The sequence below is a fragment of the Schistocerca nitens genome, chromosome 7, assembly GCF_023898315.1.
Source record: "Schistocerca nitens isolate TAMUIC-IGC-003100 chromosome 7, iqSchNite1.1, whole genome shotgun sequence".
Taxonomy (NCBI): Eukaryota; Metazoa; Arthropoda; class Insecta; order Orthoptera; family Acrididae; genus Schistocerca; species Schistocerca nitens.
The window spans coordinates 283,365,618-283,386,812 of record NC_064620.1 but is presented as its reverse complement, the minus strand read 5'-3'; the positions used below and the strand labels follow the sequence as shown (position 1 = coordinate 283,386,812).

Below are 21,195 nucleotides of genomic sequence, written 5' to 3'. Positions count from 1 at the left end.
CTTTACTTTTTTCTTCTTAGGAGAGCTACATGCAATACAAGCTACAATTAATGTGTACCCAGATTCAAATATTCTTCATAACCAGCAATATTCCAATTGGTCAGCAGCTCATCATCTGGAGCTATTACAAACCAATTTCTTCTTTTTCTTATTGTTCTTTAATCACAAATATTTTGAAGATTCTTTGGTTAGTGGTTCTATCCATTCATTTTATCTTTAAGAGGAGTCTCCAACTTCACACCTCAGATGTCCACACTTATGGTCAATGCAATGTACCCAAAAAGTGTGACGTTCCAGATGCAGCTTTCCACACTTCACTATTTATGTTTTTGGAGCAAAGCATTTTCAAATAATTCAGTAATTGTTAATAGTATTATTTCAAATAATAATTAACAATACACATAAACTTAAAGTGTTCTCTTGTTTCACTGTACTGTCTATTATTTGTATGAATAAATGTATACTTTTGTGAACTTCTCTGCCAACTTCTTTGCATACGCACTGTTGACTGCTACGCATTTTTATGTAAATTTTTTCTGACACTCTCTGACTGTTTTCCCCTAATCAGATAATTATAAGATATCCTACAGATGCACGAAAATATAACTTAACTCTCTGAGAAATGTTATGAGATTACAAGTACGCTGCTTTCATATAAGTTATACATACATACATTTATGTCTAAATTTCATTTTTGTTTCAAATGGTTTGATTGCATTAAAAGCATCATCTCGTAATTAGAAATGTGTAGTTTAGTCTGCTTCACATGACACTAGCCTTTTACATTGAGATACTCAGTATTAATGACTTCCATCACCATAAATGAAAACCATTATGAGAAAGAGAATAATGTGAATCTCTAGTACAGAATTTTATTAAAACAAGTGTAATACTGAAAAACAGACTTAAGTTTTATTTCAAAATTATGGCAAAACCAAAACAGCAAACTTCACTTCTCAGTAATTCCATTTGTAGTGAAATTATCAGTACAAACTGTGAGTTAATTATTATGCAAATTGCCATTTGTTTTGTCATCGTAATATAGTAATAAATTAAACTATAACATAAAAGCAGAAGCTAATCACTTTACACAAATATCAAACTGAATAGTTTACCATTCAGTATGGGTAGTGTAATATAAGAATACAAAACCAAGAGAAATAAATACTTGGAAAGTCTGTTACAGCTCTCCATACGGAGTGTATCAGGAGCAGCATCCAACTACATTTCAGTTTAAGAACACACTGTTTTAACTACACCACTGAATAAATTAAATAACTTTTCTCCATAAAGTACAGATGACAGAATATACAAATGAACCAACAGTTTTGGATATCCTAAAAATGGGATACAGTTTTACAAACATCACTCTTCTTCCTCCGCATGATATTCAACTACTTAAGACAGTTAATCAAACAATGGAAAATCCAGGATGGATTGAAACATTATTATGAAAAGGAAAGTCGCTACTCATCATATAGCAGAGATGCTGAGTTGCAGATAAGCACAACAAAATGACTCCCACAATTAAAGCTTTCAGCCATTAAGGCCTTCGTCAACAATAGACGACACACACACACACACACACACACACACACACACACACACACACACACACACACACACACACACACACACACTGAGAATTCAGTCGTGTGCGCGAGTTGCACTTGGATGGCCAAAAGCTTTAATTGTGAGAGTCTTTTTGTTGTGCTTATCTGCGACTCAGCATCCCCACTATATGGTGAGTAGCAACTTTCCTTTTCATAATATTAAGACAGTTAATCTACATTTATGATTATATAGCATTTGTGAGACTGCCCACACTTTGAAAAGTGTTGTCTTGTACCTCAAGAAAAAATTTAGGATTTCCATAGCATACTTTTGTCATTTTGGGAGCTGTGGGGAATAAAAGAAGAGAAAGAAAGGAAAGTTGACAATGATTGATATAGCTGCAGAAATAATTACTATTTGTCACCATGATGACAAAAATATGCAAACCATTTGTAGTGAACATTATGGAGAAAAAGCACTGCAACAGCTGATATTCAAATTCCGAAACAATTATTAATCCTTATGAGCAGAAACTAAGTCAAAACTGAAATGTGACTCGTGACAAAATGAAATTTTAAACAAATAAAGACAATGTGGAACCAAAGTACATGAAAAGTTTGAAGGTACCCAGAAATACTTTACAGCAACGCTTCTATTACTCGACACCATCCACACCATTTTACATTTTGTCTATTGTTTCTTCCCACTATTTTATTTTCTTCGCTAATTTATATCTTGTGACACTTCCTCTCTTTTTCTCTGCACACTTTATTCTTTCCACTGTGGTGTTTTACTGTGTACTTGTTGCACTCCATGAACTTGCTTAACTGCTGTAGGAATGTTCTTTTCACTCAGTGGTCCTTTTCTTCCCATTAATATACTAATACCCAACATCTTTAGCCTTATCCCAGTCAAACTGCTCTGTACAGGCCATGTCCACAAACTTGTCCCTCTACTCATTATAATACCCAACGGTTTATTTCTCTTCACAGACGTTTTCAACTGCCAGCACCTTATATAACAGGGCCTCTGTAGCATATTAACTGTGTGACACTGGTAAATCAAACAACCAGGCAATACACCATGCAAAAAAGCTCCAGCTTCTCATTGGCTTCACAGCACTGCTGCTCTCTTTGTTGCCAATGGATTATCTGTTGTCTCCCATGACTGCTCCAAATCCTCTGTTACAAACTGAATCTCATCCAGTTGCTGCTGAATCATGTAAGTGAACATAGTGTCTCAAAAAAGTCATCCATGTTGGTCCCTTCTACCCCATAACAAATCATACGATTTGATGCTGGTTTTACTTTCAATAAAAGCGATAAACTGCTGCCCTTGTTACAGAATTTTATACTTTTTACTGGTATCTACCTCAGATGCAGTTCCCTCTCAAGAGCAAACACAAATGAGAAACTGCTGCGATAATTTTTCTGCCTTCTTTTTCAGGGTGAATCTTCTTTCATTTTCTCTACACTAATCATGACACGCTTCTCAAAAATTAACCTCATCAAATACTATTTGTTTATTAAAGACTCCACTCTAGTCCCTACTGAATAATGTATCATTCAATCCTTTAATAGTAATCAATCAGTAAATAGGCAAATGTTGCACCACAGGGTACTAAAGAGTTAAAAACAACGTTAGGAACTCTACAACATTTTCCAAACTTTTTCAACTTACATAACATCTAGCCTAAATTCTGCCTCATGTAATGCAGAGCCCATACATAGAACAAGTGAGGTACAATGTTTCTGTAAGGTTGTTAACAAAGTTGGTAGGTATTGCTAAGGCAACGAGGATATTGAAGGGAATAGCGAAGAGCAAAACCATGGCTAAAAATAAAACAAACAATGGGAGTATTTCTCATGGAATAATAAGAACATATGTGTAGGTGTGAAAAGGCTGGCAGTAGATAAAAAGAACTAGAGAAGGCTATGAAACTACTCTAAAGGGAGTTCACTATTAACAACTACACTTATATTTACCACCCCCAATAAGCAGATTTTTAATCTCTTTTGCATAAATATTGGTTATGGCTTTCCAACTGTAGTCATTCCAATGTCAGCTACAGAATCTGCTGCTGGACAAACTGACCAATACATCAGGAAGAAGCGTTCTCCATGTATTACAAACAATAGCAACTTCATGGACTGTTTGAAATATGCACATCACCACCTCCATCTGACACTTCATTAATGTCAGTTCTCCTTGGTCCCAACATTCTTCATGTAAGTGCAAATGGCCTATCCAGTGATGAAAAATGTACTTCACATATACACTCCTGGAAATTCAAATAAGAACACCGTGAATTCATTGTCCCAGGAAGGGGAAACTTTATTGACACATTCCTGGGGTCAGATACATCACATGATCACACTGACAGAACCACAGGCACATAGACACAGGCAACAGAGCATGCACAATGTCGGCACTAGTACAGTGTATATCCACCTTTCGCAGCAATGCAGGCTGCTATTCTCCCATGGAGACGATCGTAGAGATGCTGGATGTAGTCCTGTGGAACGGCTTGCCATGCCATTTCCACCTGGCGCCTCAGTTGGACCAGCGTTCGTGCTGGACGTGCAGACCGCGTGAGACGACGCTTCATCCAGTCCCAAACATGCTCAATGGGGGACAGATCCGGAGATCTTGCTGGCCAGGGTAGTTGACTTACACCTTCTAGAGCACGTTGGGTGGCACGGGATACATGCGGACGTGCATTGTCCTGTTGGAACAGCAAGTTCCCTTGCCGGTCTAGGAATGGTAGAACGATGGGTTCGATGACGGTTTGGATGTACCGTGCACTATTCAGTGTCCCCTCGACGATCACCACTGGTGTACGGCCAGTGTAGGAGATCGCTCCCCACACCATGATGCCGGGTGTTGGCCCTGTGTGCCTCGGTCGTATGCAGTCCTGATTGTGGCGCTCACCTGCACGGCGCCAAACACGCATACGACCATCATTGGCACCAAGGCAGAAGCGACTCTCGTCGCTGAAGACGACACGTCTCCATTCGACCCTCCATTCACGCCTGTCGCGACACCACTGGAGGCGGGCTGCACGATGTTGGGGCGTGAGCGGAAGACGGCCTAACGGTGTGCGTGACCGTAGCCCAGCTTCATGGAGACGGTTGCGAATGGTCCTCGCCGATACCCCAGGAGCAACAGTGTCCCTAAGTTGCTGGGAAGTGGCGGTGCGGTCCCCTACGGCACTGCGTAGGATCCTACGGTCTTGGCGTGCATCCGTGCGTCGCTGCGGTCCGGTCCCACGTCGTCGGGCACGTGCACCTTCCGCCGACCACTGGCGACAACATCGATGTACTGTGGAGACCTCACGCCCCACGTGTTGAGCAATTAGGCGGTACGTCCACCCGGCCTCCCGCATGCCCACTATACGCCCTCGCTCAAAGTCCGTCAACTGCACATACGGTTCACGTCCACGCTGTCGCGGCATGCTACCAGTGTTAAAGACTGCGATGGAGCTCCGTATGCCACGGCAAACTGGCTGACACTGACGGCGGCGGTGCACAAATGCTGCGCAGCTAGCGCCATTCGACGGCCAACACCGCGGTTCCTGGTGTGTCCGCTGTGCCGTGCGTGTGATCATTGCTTGTACAGCCCTCTCGCAGTGTCCGGAGCAAGTATGGTGGGTCTGACACACCGGTGTCAATGTGTTCTTTTTTCCATTTCCAGGAGTGTATTTCATTTATAGCTCACTATTTTCTTCCTCTACTTGATAAACATAAATAGTACCTTTGAATACAACATTTACAAACAAAACAACTCAAATGGGTATCTTCTGGTGTGAAACTAAACTTTAACGAACAAATATGTGAGCCATTTTCTAGAAATCTAGACAATAGGTCCAATATCAAAACCAAGTCAATGTCCAGATTCAATGATAACATCTTAGTTGTTCATTGACAACTAAAATGTTTATCAGCATCCTCTAGAATAAGTAATCTTAAGTGTATTGTTTCCCTATGGGACAATGCACACAATAATTTGTGTATCAACAAAAGAGCTTGGTTTTCTATGTAGACAATTCACATTTCCCGGAGTGCTACCATCAGCAGAAGAGTTTGCTTTACTACTTAAGTAATTCACGTTTTCACATCTTGCTACCTAACCTTTTTGCTCCTATTTGAAAGTGCATCTCCAACATAAAATTAATTTCTCACCACCTGATTGAGCTCAAGGTAACTACTTTGATTTTCTCCCTTTAATTCTGATTATTTGTGTCTGATTCATTAATTTGTGTACATGAAACTAATATAAATATACAAGTAATTCTAAAACTTTTGAAATTTGGTTATCTGCACTCAAATGGGACATTTCTTTACATTGAGCACAGACTGAAATCATTCAGTTCAACACTTTTTTCTCAGTCTGTATCATTAGTCACCTTCACAATTCAATGTCTATGAAAATATAAACAAAGCAACTATCTTTCAAGATCTGTTGTCCAACAGTCATGACATATCTATTCTAACTAGAAGAGGGATAAGCAGCAAATTTTACATAAAATGCTGTTGTCTTAAAATATTTTTAGGCATCAAGCTAAGTTTGAAGCTTACTTAATACTAGTATGCCAAATAACAAGTTACCATGAATGTCTGTAGCTGTTTCCCCCAGGAGAGCATGAGAAAAAGAAAGATAAAAATAAGGCTATGTTTCTCAAAAATATATTGCCAGGTTTTTTAAATTCAAAACCCTCCTTTCAAGAACTAAAATTTGAAAGGATTTACTTTATTATTGTTGCCCAAGTAGAACTGGGCTGTACAAATAATTTTGAATTATGCTTTAGGCATATATAGATATCAGGTGTGTGAAAAGACTAAAATCACCTAACACTGAAAGGCAGGCAAATACAAGATTAAATTACAGGTTTTCAGTTGAAAACTTATTCCCATCAATATTTTCTCTTTGTAAGTTATATTATGTAAAGTAACTTTAAGATGTTACTTCACTGATTAAGTAATCAGCTGGGTTTAAAAAGTTTGTAAAAGAATTCTACTAAAAAGTTACTTAAAAAAACATATATAGAGCACAAAATAAATACTAGTTGTTTTGAAATTATAAATCTGGGAACAAAATTCAGTACGCCAATTGATTACAAATGAATACAAATGACACAAAGATAAAAATGAGTTCCTGTCAGTGAATTAAAAAACAAAATTTCTGTGATAATGGATAAATGATGGACGGCACTAGATCAGAAAATTTCTCTACACATGCTCACATATTAAGTGCCATCTACAGTGATGGTTTATTAGCAGTTGCTGAGGTTGATAGAAGACAAAAGGATTGGGGCAGCCAAGAGGCTATAAGATGCATGGGGCATGAAGCAGGTAAGAAAGTATTATAAAGTTGGAAACGGTAAGTCAGATGACTTTCAGTGCATGTCAAAAAAATGTAGACTACTTGAGATAACAAATGCATTTGTACATGTGTGTGTGTGTGTGTGTGTGTGTGTGTGTGTGTGTGTGTGTGTGTGTGTGTGTGTGTGGTGGAAACAATATCATTTCCTCTAAATAATATAAACCTAAGCTTCCTCTTTAGAGACTGAGGAAGAGAACTAGCAGTTAGTAAAGGTAAGGTGCCCAGTAAATTTATAGAAATGTTATTTTTATGAGAGAGGACCTGAAATACATTCCCATTAGGTTTGAGGTCAAAGACTCATAAGCAACTGAACGAGAGAAAAATACTGTATTGAAAATAGAGCACTCCTGTCAAAACGGCAAAGGGAATAGTTCAGTTTAGTATATGAATGGGAAATAGTCAGGCCTTGCACTGGCTGTTAGCATGAGAATTGAGCACAGTATGGACAAGGTGCACAGTATCAGTAAATCTGATCATGGCCATATCACAGGTGCCCAATGAATGAAACACTCCAACTCTGGGGTCATGCAAGCAATGGGCTTTTCACACGTAGTGTTGCATAATCTGATGATAAAAAATGCATAAACTACTGTGGACTGTAGCAATGTACTGATGGGTCACTGAGCAGCAAAAAAATTGCCAAATCAATGCTGGACAATGACTAACTACATCATCCAAACCCTCTCCTCACTATGGGATATAAATGCCACAATCCCACACTCCTACCTCTGCTCTCTGGATATCAAAGCACACAGAAATTTGTGTGGCCAAGGAACAATGCCACTGGGTACTTGAATCAAGGAAAAAATGGCCTGGTATGATGAGATATGGTACATGTTGGTATGAACCAATGGCAGGGAATTAGTATTTAGAAAACCACGTGAGGCTGTATACCCCACTTGTCAAAAGAGTCTAAATACAAGTATTTTGAGGAAAGAAAGATTAAATTCATATTTGACTATAAATTTTCTCTAATCATGATGTACAACCTAATAACAGTGAACAAATGTATATGAGAAAATTAGTGACATTAAATCATTTAAGCACTTTTCAAATAGCACTCTCACACATACTTTTGGTTGATAACTTTACAGCACACTGAATGTAACACCTTCTGCAACATTATCAGACTTACTTTCCAGTTTCATTCACATTTTAATCACAGTATTAGCTCTAATAAGTCACAGAAGACTTGGTATATGGCATGAAAAATTCAAAAAAGCAGATAGCAGTAAAGATGGGTCGTTACCTGGAAAATGGCCCTTTCTTTTTCAAATTCTTCAAGTGTGTTCACCTCATTGACTATATTTTTTAAACTCCTGTCGACTGAATCCATCCAAGTCACCATTTCATTAAATCTGTTAGCAAAAAATAAATTGAGTATCATTCAACAATCTTCATTTCAAAGCACCAGACACAAAAACGAAAGCAGAATCTCACACAATAATTATGTTAAACAAGTATCAAATACCAAGGTACTGTTTAAGACATAAAACAAAAACCATGAAATGAAGCTGCTCATCATGGAGAAGAATGAGTGAACAAAAAGGATGCATTTCTTTAATCCACTTTCTGCTATTATTTGCTAATATTTGTGACTGAAGAGGACAATTTGCTTATTACCTTTGGAGCAGAAACAACTAAAAAAGTGCTAGGTCAAATATTAATTAAAGAACAAAGCTAAATCTCTAGCTTTACTGTTGTTTTCAAATCCTCCCCCATCAGTAGAAACACAGTAATCAGGAGAAGGAAAGTGTGAGGTACACAACGGTTTAATTGCTCCAAATGCTATATCAGGGGAGAGAGGGGGGAGGGGGATGGAAAATATGATGAAAGAATAGCAAATGACGGAAAAAAATTGGACCGATATGGATAGAAACTGGGGGAAATATAATAAATAGGAAAAAGCTGAAAAAGAAGTATAACACCAAACATATAAAAATAATACAAACAAATTACTGAAAAATGCAACAAGCAGTAACAAAGAGGCAAAGGACATACTAGCTGTGAATCAAAATAGAAATGAGGAGCAGAAAGTCTATGGAATATAATGGTGAAAATACTTGGACTACTTGCACAATGTAGCATTTTTTTATGTCACTGGCATGAAAGTGGAACGAAAAGGTGGAATAAAAAAAACCCAAGTGCCACTATACATCTTGGTCCTCTCACGTAGTACCAAGGGGCATACAACCCTAACGCCCTCATCCAATGCTTGGCTCATAATCAACAGTGAGAGATATTTGGGATTCACCCCACAGCATTGACACAGTCGGGTATACAGAAATTATAAACCAGTAGCTCTCCTCCCCCAGTCAGCCACATATTTATGACAAAAATTCTTCTATAATCAAGATTCTGATCAGTTATATTAACTTCGTGTGCAACTAACAAGCATCCATGACCTCATGTACGAAAGCAAGTTCATTGTTACCAGCATTTAGGAACTGGAATCTTAGCTGTTATTTTTGAATCTTTTCTCGCAGCTTACGTCTCTATTCATTCCACATTCAGAATAAGACTGTCTTAATTTCTGTAAATGTGCATTTTCTCCTCCATTTCTTTAGTTAATCTCCACATGTTGACCTTTCTCTTTTCTGGTTGTACTTGCGATGAAGCAATTTTAACAAGAAGTTCAAGTATTTTTTTTTTTTAAATTAGTGTGTTCAGAAGACCTGCTCCATGTGTAACTGTTTCAGTGACGAGTAAGTAGCTGCTTCCTTATAACTGCAAATATTATTATTATTATTATTTCAATTTGAATGATTATTCTTGAATCATATCGAATAGTACCTACAGTATTTGACTGCATAAATTCCCCTAATCAGTCTTACTGCAATACTACAAACAATAGCGGAGTCTTGTAATTATACTGTCATAAACTTCATGGGTTCAGAGACATTCTATGATAGTATTTCACTAATTACAAAATCAAGTCAACTTTGCGAAGAACTTGGGAGTATAAGACCACTTATCAGTATGACAGTGCACCACCTCTCCCTGGATGCAAGCACTAATTTGCCTGTAAGGGTGTCTAAAACCACTGCATCCTCTCCAGAGGCAAGCTGGTCCATCAAGTTCCCTCAATTGCTACCAGTTGTGACCTGAATTCATCCCAGATGGCTCCCCACACCTCAATGCCACGACTATCACTACTCTGCCCCTCCCAAACATAAGAAGACCATGACATCTCCCAAGGTCACCACCATACTTGCCAACAATGGTTATCCAGGATAGTGCAGACCCTCAATTCATCACAGATCACAATGTCTTTCATCAGCAGTCCATACCTCCCAGTCATGATGTCATTCCAAATGCAGCTGTCTGTGTTGTGATGTAATGGCAGCCTACACATGGGACAATATTTCCAAAGTCCAGCTGCAGTTAATCTCTGAACAATGGTATGAGATAACACAAAATGTTGTAGTGAGTCCATTACTTGTTCTCAGACACCAAGTGCAGATGTGAAAGGCTTACGATGTGCTTGGTACAAAATACGGCAATCCCCCACTTTGGTGATCATACATGGTCGACCAGAACTCTGATGACAATTGTGCCTGCCCTACAGTTTCTAAATTGTCCAACATTGGGCCACTGTCACATCCAAATGCACCACAAATTTGAGTATTGAATAATTTGACCGACTGGTCAAATAGAGATCTAGAATGAGGTCCCTTTCAAATGCTTTCAGATGCTAATAATGCTATCTTGTAAAAATATGTGACATCTTCATGTCTTTCATAATTTCTCTTAACAGCCCAGGTAACAACATGAGACATGAACAACACTACAGACTCTGCTGGTTGTTCTATCTGTCACATAGAATTACTACCCAATCATTTAACGATTTTTCCTTGGTTGAAGACCACAGTCATAGTACACTTTTTGAAAGAAACTGTTGCAGCCATCTGTCTGTAAGTTTTCATTATTAATTTATTTTGCTACTGTGATTTTGGCTGTAGAAAATTTTCCAATGGAAAGGAGACATCAAATCAGTAAATATCCAACATGTCTGAATGACATGTTAGCGTCAAAACGTTCGACACATATTTTGACATTTAACAACACACATGTCAACATATATACCAGTCATCTCATCGTAAGATCTGAGGGCAAATTAAGAGCAGGGATTACAGCTAACATTATGCACAATGGGCACACTTTAACACATAGTGCTGTGGCAAGCAAGAATCATGTCCAATGATTTGCACTTGAAAATAACTCTAAAGCTGAAATCGCAATATCAGAATAAATGAATAATACAAACTTACGGTCAAATGGTGGCAATGATTTCAATAAAAAATCTAATCTTTCACAAACCCACTGAGGAAGAGTATGTGTGCAATGTTACACTGATATCCAACCATGCCTTGTGTGTGCTTCACTTTCTTGTCAGGCAGAAGCCCATATTCTTGCAAATTTTGCTTATATATACTACAGGGGCAGGCATGGCTTCAATGAAAGAAGACAACTACTAGTGAATAAGTAGATTAGTACAGAAGAGGTGGAAAAGAAAGTCAAGATGTTCATCTGGAGTGTGTTCATACAGGGCAGTGAAAGCTACACATTGTTGTAGACAGACACAGAACGCTTAAAAGTGATGGAAATGTGACTCTGGAGAAAGTTGATGAGGACCCACTGGACAGAAAGAAAACACTATTCTATCATAGATTTTACAAGTGATCAACAAGTTGGAAAACTTCACAGAAAGTATCCCAATAACAAAGAAAAACTTTTTGGGCCCTTATTTAAACACAATAAATTTTGAACCCCTATTGGAAGAAAAAATGTTGGGTAGGAAAACTGAGGGGAGACCAAGAAAGAAAACAGTCAAAAGATTTTCTTAAATAGTAAAGTGCCAAAATTATCAAGAAATGACAAAACAAATGTGCATATGGCATATTTTGTCTGAGAGTCCCTTTCGGGGAGTTCGGCCATCTGGTGCAAATGTATTTATTTGACACCACTTCGATGACTTGCATGACAACGATGAATAAGGCATAAAACAGAGAACAGTGATTACAGTGACAATATGCTGTTTATGACTCTGAATGAATTATGATCTCCTGGTTTTTGTGAAGTGTAGAGAATCTAATAGTGATTAATGCCGAGAAAATAATTCTACTATTCCTGTATAGTCCATTCTTCAGATATTTTTAACTTATTGGAATGTACAAAGACTTCTTGTCATTAATGAATACACCAATCAATTGATTTTAATTTTAAATTTAAGAAATTGTGTAAAGATTACACCAAATGAATGGGGCAGCAATCTTACTTTTGATGATATTTCTCCCATTGAGCTGGTACTTGCTGCAGATGTTGCAACATGTTGTCTATTCGGCGTGACACAACTTGCCACTGTTTTTGGACCTGGGAAAGTGCTTCAGCCAGTTGAGCATCACTACTTGAGGTTGTCACTTTGGTCATAGTATCAAGGCACCGTTCAACCTGACACAAAATTCCCTTTGTACCAGGTGTGAAGAACTCACGATGCCTTGTCAGGATAGCTTCGACATCTTCATGACGATCAAATGCCTGCTGTTCTGCTGAAATCTCTTTCTCAATGTCTTTCAAATACTGGTTAAATGTTGCCTCATCCAGCCTGAACTCCAACCGCATTAGATGGAGTGGTGCGAAGGACAGTATTTCCTGTTGACAGTGAGACAAAATTCAGCTCTCATAAACAGTTAAATTTACTACAGCAATTAACAACTTTCCACAAAGAATCCTCAATATACTTGTTTTATAGGTCTCACATGAATCTCAGGAAAACCATTGTGATTAAGTCGACATCAGCTGCGGCACACCATAAGTACCAATATGTGTCTTTGATACATGTGCTATAATCAGTCTTACACACATGTGATTTAGTACATGCCTCATGTAAGGTAGTAACTGTCAGACCAAATTTCGTTTCAGTTATCTTGTTGACATTTGTTCGTTTGACCAGTGCTTACTTTCTTTTTTATAAAATGATGCTTGTACTACCACACCTGTACACGTATCAATGATTTTCATGTGAGGTAATGATACAGTGTAGCACTGAAGATGAACACAAAGCTCAATATCAGTCCAGCATAACAAATTTTAAAAATAAATCCTATGCAGCAAATGTCTTCTCATAGTCCTACGAAGTTCCTGAGATCCTCAATATATTGTCTGTTAACTATTGACTACACATAAATGGAATATTGTATAATATGATTATTCCTCTCACTTGTATTACATAAAATTAATGACAAACCAAGAGACCTGATAATGTTAAGTAGGAGTAACACAAGGTTTATATATTTTAATCTAACTTTAAGATTACATCAAACACTAATTTTCATGGAAAACATAAAGCAAAGATAATGTAATTTAGTGTCATGACAATGATATGGTCATTAAAGATGAGGCACAAGTTCATACTGGTGAAGGGATGGTCAGATAGAAATAACAAAAACATATTTCTTCCTTAGAGTGAAAGGAAAATATTATTTACTGTCTTATGTATAACTGTGCTCATTTCAGAGTTTTATGATCCCATCTTCTATGACCATGTTACTCTTTTGGCGGTCTTACATCCCTAGTCACCAATTACACCAATGTTACCTTGGCTAACTCCAATAAGCTACAAAACATTTCTTTTGCAAAGTTCATAGTTCTTGCGTGAAAGTTGTTACACATATGCTTGGTTAGTGGTTGCTGGAGTAATAGGCACCATTCCCAGATATTAAACATATAGCAATATGGCAAGTAAGTCATTAATGGTAATTCCAACCATTCTTATTCTTTAGCAATTTTCAGTTCTTACTATCAGATTATAAAGAAAGAAGTACAGGTAACAGGATAAGGGAAAAATACTGTATATCATGTTTACAGAAGACATGCAACACTAATGTAGAGAGGAATAATTTTTAAAGTGCACTGAGGCAATCAGCAAGCCACATCAGAGGCAAAGATCTGGGTTCAACTGAATTCCAACACAGTCATAATCTGTCAGAAACATTCAAATAAGCAGAGATGGGTTACGGTAATGTAGTAAGGTATGCAAGAAAAGCTGTACAGGTTTTGGAAAATTGGTTGAAGAATTACATATTTTATTTTAACTGCAAGTTTTTTGCTGCGCTATTTATTTATTTATTTACTTGTAGTGATACACATTACACAATGTAAGCATAAGACTAACATAGAAATAAGGAACATTATACATATTACACCATCCTCACAGGTACACTTGAAAATGGCAAAACACCAAAATGAACTCGTCATGTAACTTTTATCATTATGAGTAAATAATGCAGCAAAAAACTCATACTTAAGATAAAACATGTCACTCTCTGACCTCATGCAAGCTGCGGGCACACTGGAAAGGAAATTGTTGAAATCGGGAGCGATACAGGTGAGCTTGACCTATCAGCCAGATCATGAAATGTGGTTGCAGATGTGGCTTCTAGATAATTTAGGAGTTTTCAGTTAAATGTGATTATAAATAAAAGGTCATTTGGTATACTAATGTGTAACGTAGCAAATGCCAAAGTGTTTGCAGAACATTCAAAAGATCTGATGTATCTACTACTGTCTTAAACCACTGTTAACATTTTACATACCTTCCATTTTGTTTGAAGCCTGTCAACTATAGCCTTGATAGTACCTTGCTGATCTGCAGGCAAGCAATTTCTCAAGTCCTGGGCTGCATTTATCAGATCTTGAATCCAATGTTCATTCACTCGTTCAAAGAAAGCCTATGAATTATGGAGACAAATAGTTAAGTAGTCCACATAAAAATTGCAACAGAAGAAAAACTATACCATGTTAAATAACAGCTTAAGTATTAATGTTGTCTTCAATAGTCACATACCTTGTGAACTTCAATTGTTTGTTTTGTGTCTATATGTTTTTCAGAAATGAGTTTTTCTGCCTTCTGCAACCATTCTGAAATAATCTTTTCACTTTCTTGGAAATTATGCCAACATCTAGTAGCCTCCTGCAGTTTCTGTAAAAAAAAAAAAAAAAAAGTTTGTGAATCTCTGTTGACCAAACCAATTCTTAGTACTAGTAACTTTGTGTTCTTCTGGGAATAGAAATACTTACTTGTTCCCATTGCTGTGCTTGCTGTGTTACACGTGCAAAACGATCATTCAGTTGTATCATTTTGAGGTTGAAATCTTCTGTATCAACACCTTCTGTGTGATCCACTGATTTCACAATACTTTGGAATATTTTGTTTTTGCTTTCAAGCATTGACTTATAATACAGAGTTCGTGAAAAGAATGCCTGTATAAATGCAGAAAGATAGTTATATATTTAAAGGAATAATTTTACCAGATATGTTGATATCACTCACATGGTTATCAATATCGCACAATTTCAATAACATAATCACTGATGATGCCATGTTACCGGTCAAAGTGACACATTTTTAATTCTCTAGATTTTTCTTTAGGAGAATTCAGTGTAATATCCAAGGACGCAAAAATTTAAAAAGCTATATCAACAATTTCTGAAAGAGCACAATAACAGTACTAGCACACGAAATTATATTTGTCATACAGAGAGAAAAATGAGTGTGTACAGTTTTACAAGCAGATTTTAGAGATTAGTGGGCAAAAATAATACATTTCATTTTTCTTTAATGTTTACTACAAAATTTATTCTGTCGACATACTACAGAAATTACAAAGAACAGAAAGTTTTCTCATGATGTATCAAAGTTACACTATACAAATAAGTAAGTTACTATCGACTTAAAAGTGTACTCTAACCTTGTGCCTGTCAAGTTGAGCTTGGACACTCTCCTGGCCACCTGTAAGTGATAGTGATGACAAGAAGGTTTCTGCCTCATCAAGCCATTGACTGATTTCCGCCTGTCCTGTTTCCAGGGACTCTTGTTGCACTAGGATTTGGTGGAAAAGGTGGAGCTGCATTGGTATTAATGCTCGGACACGAACAAGAGCCTCTGTCAAAAGAAATACACTGTTTAGTTCTCTGCTATGTGTATGCGTAAGACAAATAGTCTGATTGGTTGCATCACACAAAGTGGACTTTTTACACTACACTGCTTTGAGTTTTATTTAGTAAACAAGTGAGGGCAGTCATGTTTGTTATTAACTGATGTCTAATAAAAACTTTATACTTCTCTTTCGTGACAAATAAGATTTTCCTCTTTGATGTATTCAGATAGATTAATATGATAACGCTGTAAAGAAAAACACATTCTTTCAAGCTTGTAAATTTAATTTTTTAAAAATTACAGTATTATTTCAGTCAGGTAAAAAAGTGAGCAGCAAAAGAAACATATATAATATCTTATTTTCTACATATTTTCTTGGCAAACCTGTAGAATATGAATACACATAATAAAATTCCTATTCTCACACAAACTGAAAACATCACTGTATGGTTAACATTCAGATGCTACTGACTAATAATGAGAGATCAGGCCTTACAGTACCGCAATAGATCATGAAATGGAACAGATACAATATGTTGGCTAGTATATGGGAACAGCTAAGAGAGCAAAAATTTGATACAATCTAACATAACAACTTATTAGCTGTATGATTAGATTAACTATAATCTTAACTGCCATAAGATACACGACATCAAATATTAAACATTCCATCACACACTTCTAGATATGGATTTACGGTAATCACCTTTCTCCTTTTTAAGTGTGTTCATGATTCTGTCTACTTCCTCCCGAGAAAGATCTTGAAGCATGGACTGGAAAATCTTGCTCACATTCTTAAATAGATCTTCAATGTCTTCCACTTCACTTTGTAGTTGCTGAATAAGCAAGAGAAATAAAGATTAAAGCAAATTATTTGAAGTCTTACCAATGTTACATTAAGGCATAACTTACAAGATACTACATAAAAAAAATACCTTACCTGTAGTCTCTGTCCATAAGCTTTTATCTTTTCAGTCGAACTTAGTTGTGATGAAGACAGAACAGATTCTGCAGTACGCAACCACTTCTGCAGTTTGTCAATCCCTGCTCGGTAGTCCTTCCGGTTTCTTAGAATATCACCAGCATGCATGTACTGTTTAACGTGCTGTGATCATAAAATGGAGCATGCTGATAGAAACTGGTCACACTTAATTTAACATTACATTTGGAAATCTATAATTGTGTTCAATGGTTTCTAATACCACACTACGACAGAACTCTAATCTGGGGGAGAGGGGAAGGGAGTGATGGAAAGAGGTCAAAGTCTTAACTAATTGAAGCTCTGTAATTTCTTAGTAGCTGCAGTAGTTAAATTTGTTTATTTACAGCCTTCTAACTGAAGATGTAGTATTGCAGAACCATTACATTCATTCCCTTAGCTGAAAAGTTTGGGTTGCTGCCTTCAGTGCAGAAGTACCTGGGTTCGTTTCCCAGTATCTCCTCAAATTTTTTCTGAGGTGGGGAGGTCTGGCGCAGGCTCCACTCAGCCCTTGTGAGGTCAAATGAAGAGCTGCTCGAAAACAAAGCAACGATATCATCAAGCGTCATCCAATGGCAACAACAGCCAGAGGGATTGGCAACATCCTGATCACATGTCCCATGATCATAGATCGTTTGTCATACTGCCTTGTAGGCAGCAGTTGGTCATTTGGAACAGTCATTAGGCCTAATCTGTGAGTGATACTTACTTAACACATTGTGGTTTGAGTCCAGAAATGACTGGGCTGGCAACTTTTGACCATATGGTCAGTGCCTGAGCCTGGCTTGCGCTGCATGGAGAAATTTGTAGCTCTCATTGCAATGGGTGCCCTCTCTTAAGACCAATGTAGGTGGGACAAGACAGGTTATATGCTTCTTTCTTCTAACTAGTTCATGAATTTTGAGTGCTTTGGATAGCACTTTGTACATAGCAATCTTTTGTTATGTCACAAACCTTTTGTAGGCTACGTAATCCATAGTCCACACACTGCGTAGCTTTGAAATGGTGATCTTCAATGACAGTGATGTTCTCAAAGCTCTTCAAGAAAAAATAGGTGCTCACAGTTCAGAAGAAGTGGAAGATTCTTATACTGATTCATAGTTCTATGCAGCTGGATGAGTAGGTAATAAGGAAGAGAATATTCTGTCACATGTCTGGTTGTTCTTCCGGAACTGCAACACAGTCACCATCTACTTCAGGCATCAATGGTAGGTGGAGCTCCACAGTTTCCATGGCATTTATTCACAATGGTCTCATTAACCACCTTATGAGATATATTCACTACAGACACATGTGAACAGTTCACAAAATTTGTCATTTCACATTGATTGTCATTTCACATTGATCCCCATTTCTTTAAATCCAGTGACAGCAATGATTATCTTTTTTTGCATCTCCAAATAGTCACTCCCTTACATATGAAGGCTTTGAGCGAAATGTATCAAACAGCTTGTCAACACCATTATACACCCGCCTCACTAGCCCATGACACTAAATGTATGCTTTTAAGCTATATGTGTATAAATATATATATCTAAAAACACAGATGTTGTGACTTACCAAACGAAAGTCACAAACTCTTTGCCTTTACAAATGTCTGCTTGTGTCTGTGTATGTGCGGATGGATATGTGTGTGTGTGCGCGAGTGTATACCTGTCCTTTTTTCCCCCTAAGGTAAGTCTTTCCGCTCCCGGGATTGGAATGACTCCTTACCCTCTCCCTTAAAACCCACATCCTTTCCTCTTTCCCTCTCCTTCCCTCTTTCCTGATGAGGCAACAGTTTGTTGCGAAAGCTTGAATTTCGTGTGTATGATTGTGTTTGTTTGTGTGTCTATCGACCTGCCAGCACTTTTGTTCGGTAAGTCACAACATCTGTGTGTTTAGATATATTTTTCCCACGTGGAATGTTTCCCTCTATTATATGTGTATAAATATATGTATATGAAAAGGATAGATTACTATTCACCACATAGCGGAGATGCTGAGGCACAGATAGAAGAAACAAAAAGACTGACAAACAAGTAAGCTGTTGTCTGATTCCAATGAAGGCCTTCTTGGCCAAAAGCTTACATGTTTGACAGTCTTTTTGTCATGCCTATCTGCGACTCAGCATCTCCGCTGTATGGAGAGTAGTAATCTATCCTTTTCATAATTTTGTCATTATTCCATCCTGGATTTTCCATTGTTAAATAGCATAGTTATATGACAAGATACATCATCTTATAATCCTGCCACATGTCAAAGGATCAGTTGATGGAATTAAGCATACATCTGATGAGGCTGCTATGTAAAGTGCTGTCAATTGATACATTCTTTAATGCCAGTTCATGACGGTAAACAACAGCGGCATATTTAAAGACAGCTGCAGACTTATCTCGGTTTTACTTGTCTCATCTCACTGATGTGTTCTATATGCTCGCCAGTGGACTTATTTATGACAAATTTGCAATACATTGATTATTTTATGGAACTGGTTTGGACTTTGTTATTCCTTGTCATCTGTGTTTCACTTCCACATGGTCATCTACATTTTCATAATGCGGTGCTGTCTTTGTTGTCCATTCAACTGTATTTTGCACCTTCTGTAAGCAAACCAACAGCGTGTACATGCACAAAGACAGCGGTTCATACTCAAGTGCTTCCCAGTTGGTCAAACTTACCGTTATCCAGCACAAATGTTTGAGATATTTGGTAAAACTCCAGAGTACTTTAATGGACAAGAGCTATCCACATCCACAAGACTTTGCTCTGTTTAGTACAAGAAGACTCAGGATCTATTATATTCTGCAATTTATTTGTACTTAATCTGTGTTCAATAAAATCTGTGTTGTTGAAGAAGAAGAAGATGTGCAACATTTAGGATCATTATAGACTTATCGGTAATTTAAGATGCATGATATGAAGATAATTACATTAAAAAATTTGAGTAACATTATCCACTAAGATAGAGCAACAGAATTTTAGCAAAGGAACCAACAAAATAATAGACATTTGGCCAGCAGCACATCTGTGTTGCAATATAGGGTTCTCCTGTGTATTTTTCTGTATTACATACTTTTCTATAGGCATTCCAGTCAGCTCTTTACTATTCCAGTAACTTTACCTTTTGAATTTTTTCCAAGTTTCATTTTGTTGTATCATTCCAACCAATTTCGCACTATCAAGAATTCATTATACTTTTAGCCTCATTCTCAAAATTCCTGCTCACATATTCTCTTTCACTTTACGTATATTGATTACAATGAAGTTTTCAGCTGGGTGTCTGAACAGTGACGTCCAAAGTTTAGTTATTTATATAACCTATTATTAGAAATAATGTCAGTGTGAAACACGGTGACAATCTTCTAAATTTTTTAAATTACATATTACGCCATTTGTTTGACATGAGGCTGTAATATGTAATAAAAGTCACACTTTCTGATATTAACTGCTTTGAATTTTTATGTCCAGCAGTGCTAAGACATCTTATTATTTGCAAAATAGTTAGTAGCGAGATCTGTATATCCTCAAATCTTTCACGCTATTAATAGTGCAAATAACTGTATGTTAACTTCAGTGACAAAATTAACATATTCTCAATTTAATGTTCAATGTGAATGATTACCTGGAACAGATCTTCCCAACGGGATGATATTACCAAGTATCGTTCTTTCAGCTCATGGGCAACTTGATCCTCACAGGTTGCAATGAGGAAACTAACAGTGTCACCTAATAGTTGATACTTGTCCTTCCAAACACTCAAGTCCTAAAAAGAAAATAAAAGATTTTTAAAAAATCAACAAGTTTACATGTACTGAAATTTACTGGAGTCAACTATTCATTTTAATTCACAAATCTCATAACAGGACTATAATGAAAAGCTAACACAAAATTAATAAAAATATAATAGTGTGTGCAACCAAAACGTGGTATGGACAAACAAATTAGATGCAGATCACAAAAAAATGCTAGAAGTGTGGGGGTCAAATAAAAACAAGCAAAATGCCACAGAAAATAAAAATGTAAAGCTACAAATATGAAACAGAAAAATTGATTACGATTATAAATACTGATACAAAAAAAGACAGTATAATGCAAACCCATATGCACAGGTAATCTCAGAGTCTTTGAGTCCAGAACCTAAAGTGTCCTAGTGTCCTGATGGAGAGGATTAAGAGTTATTGTTGCCTCCCAAAGTACTATTTTTTGATGTAGAACAAATACATGTGCATGAAAAGTTAATTCCCTATTGCCTTAGAACAAGGGCACTGAAGCTCAAAATAGACGATAGTGAATATGAAATCTTTGATTGAAAGGAATACCTTCCTGATAGACAAGGAGAGAAGACAGCTCACAAAATCGT

The 21,195-nt window shown here is 37.1% G+C and overlaps 1 protein-coding gene across 1 annotated transcript in view; it reads right to left on the bottom strand.

Moving 5' to 3' along the window:
• LOC126194652 (muscle-specific protein 300 kDa) overlaps positions 1 to 21,195 on the bottom strand; it is a 607,158-nt gene that overhangs the window by 380,937 nt on the left and 205,026 nt on the right. The window contains exons 14-22 of the mRNA XM_049932837.1: positions 20,458 to 20,598; positions 16,815 to 16,979; positions 16,581 to 16,710; positions 15,687 to 15,880; positions 15,016 to 15,198; positions 14,783 to 14,917; positions 14,532 to 14,666; positions 12,215 to 12,588; positions 8,186 to 8,294 (exon numbers count right to left, since the gene is read on the bottom strand). Of these exons, the coding sequence (XP_049788794.1) occupies positions 8,186 to 8,294; positions 12,215 to 12,588; positions 14,532 to 14,666; positions 14,783 to 14,917; positions 15,016 to 15,198; positions 15,687 to 15,880; positions 16,581 to 16,710; positions 16,815 to 16,979; positions 20,458 to 20,598 (1,566 nt within the window). The remainder of the gene's footprint in view (positions 1 to 8,185; positions 8,295 to 12,214; positions 12,589 to 14,531; positions 14,667 to 14,782; positions 14,918 to 15,015; positions 15,199 to 15,686; positions 15,881 to 16,580; positions 16,711 to 16,814; positions 16,980 to 20,457; positions 20,599 to 21,195) is intronic.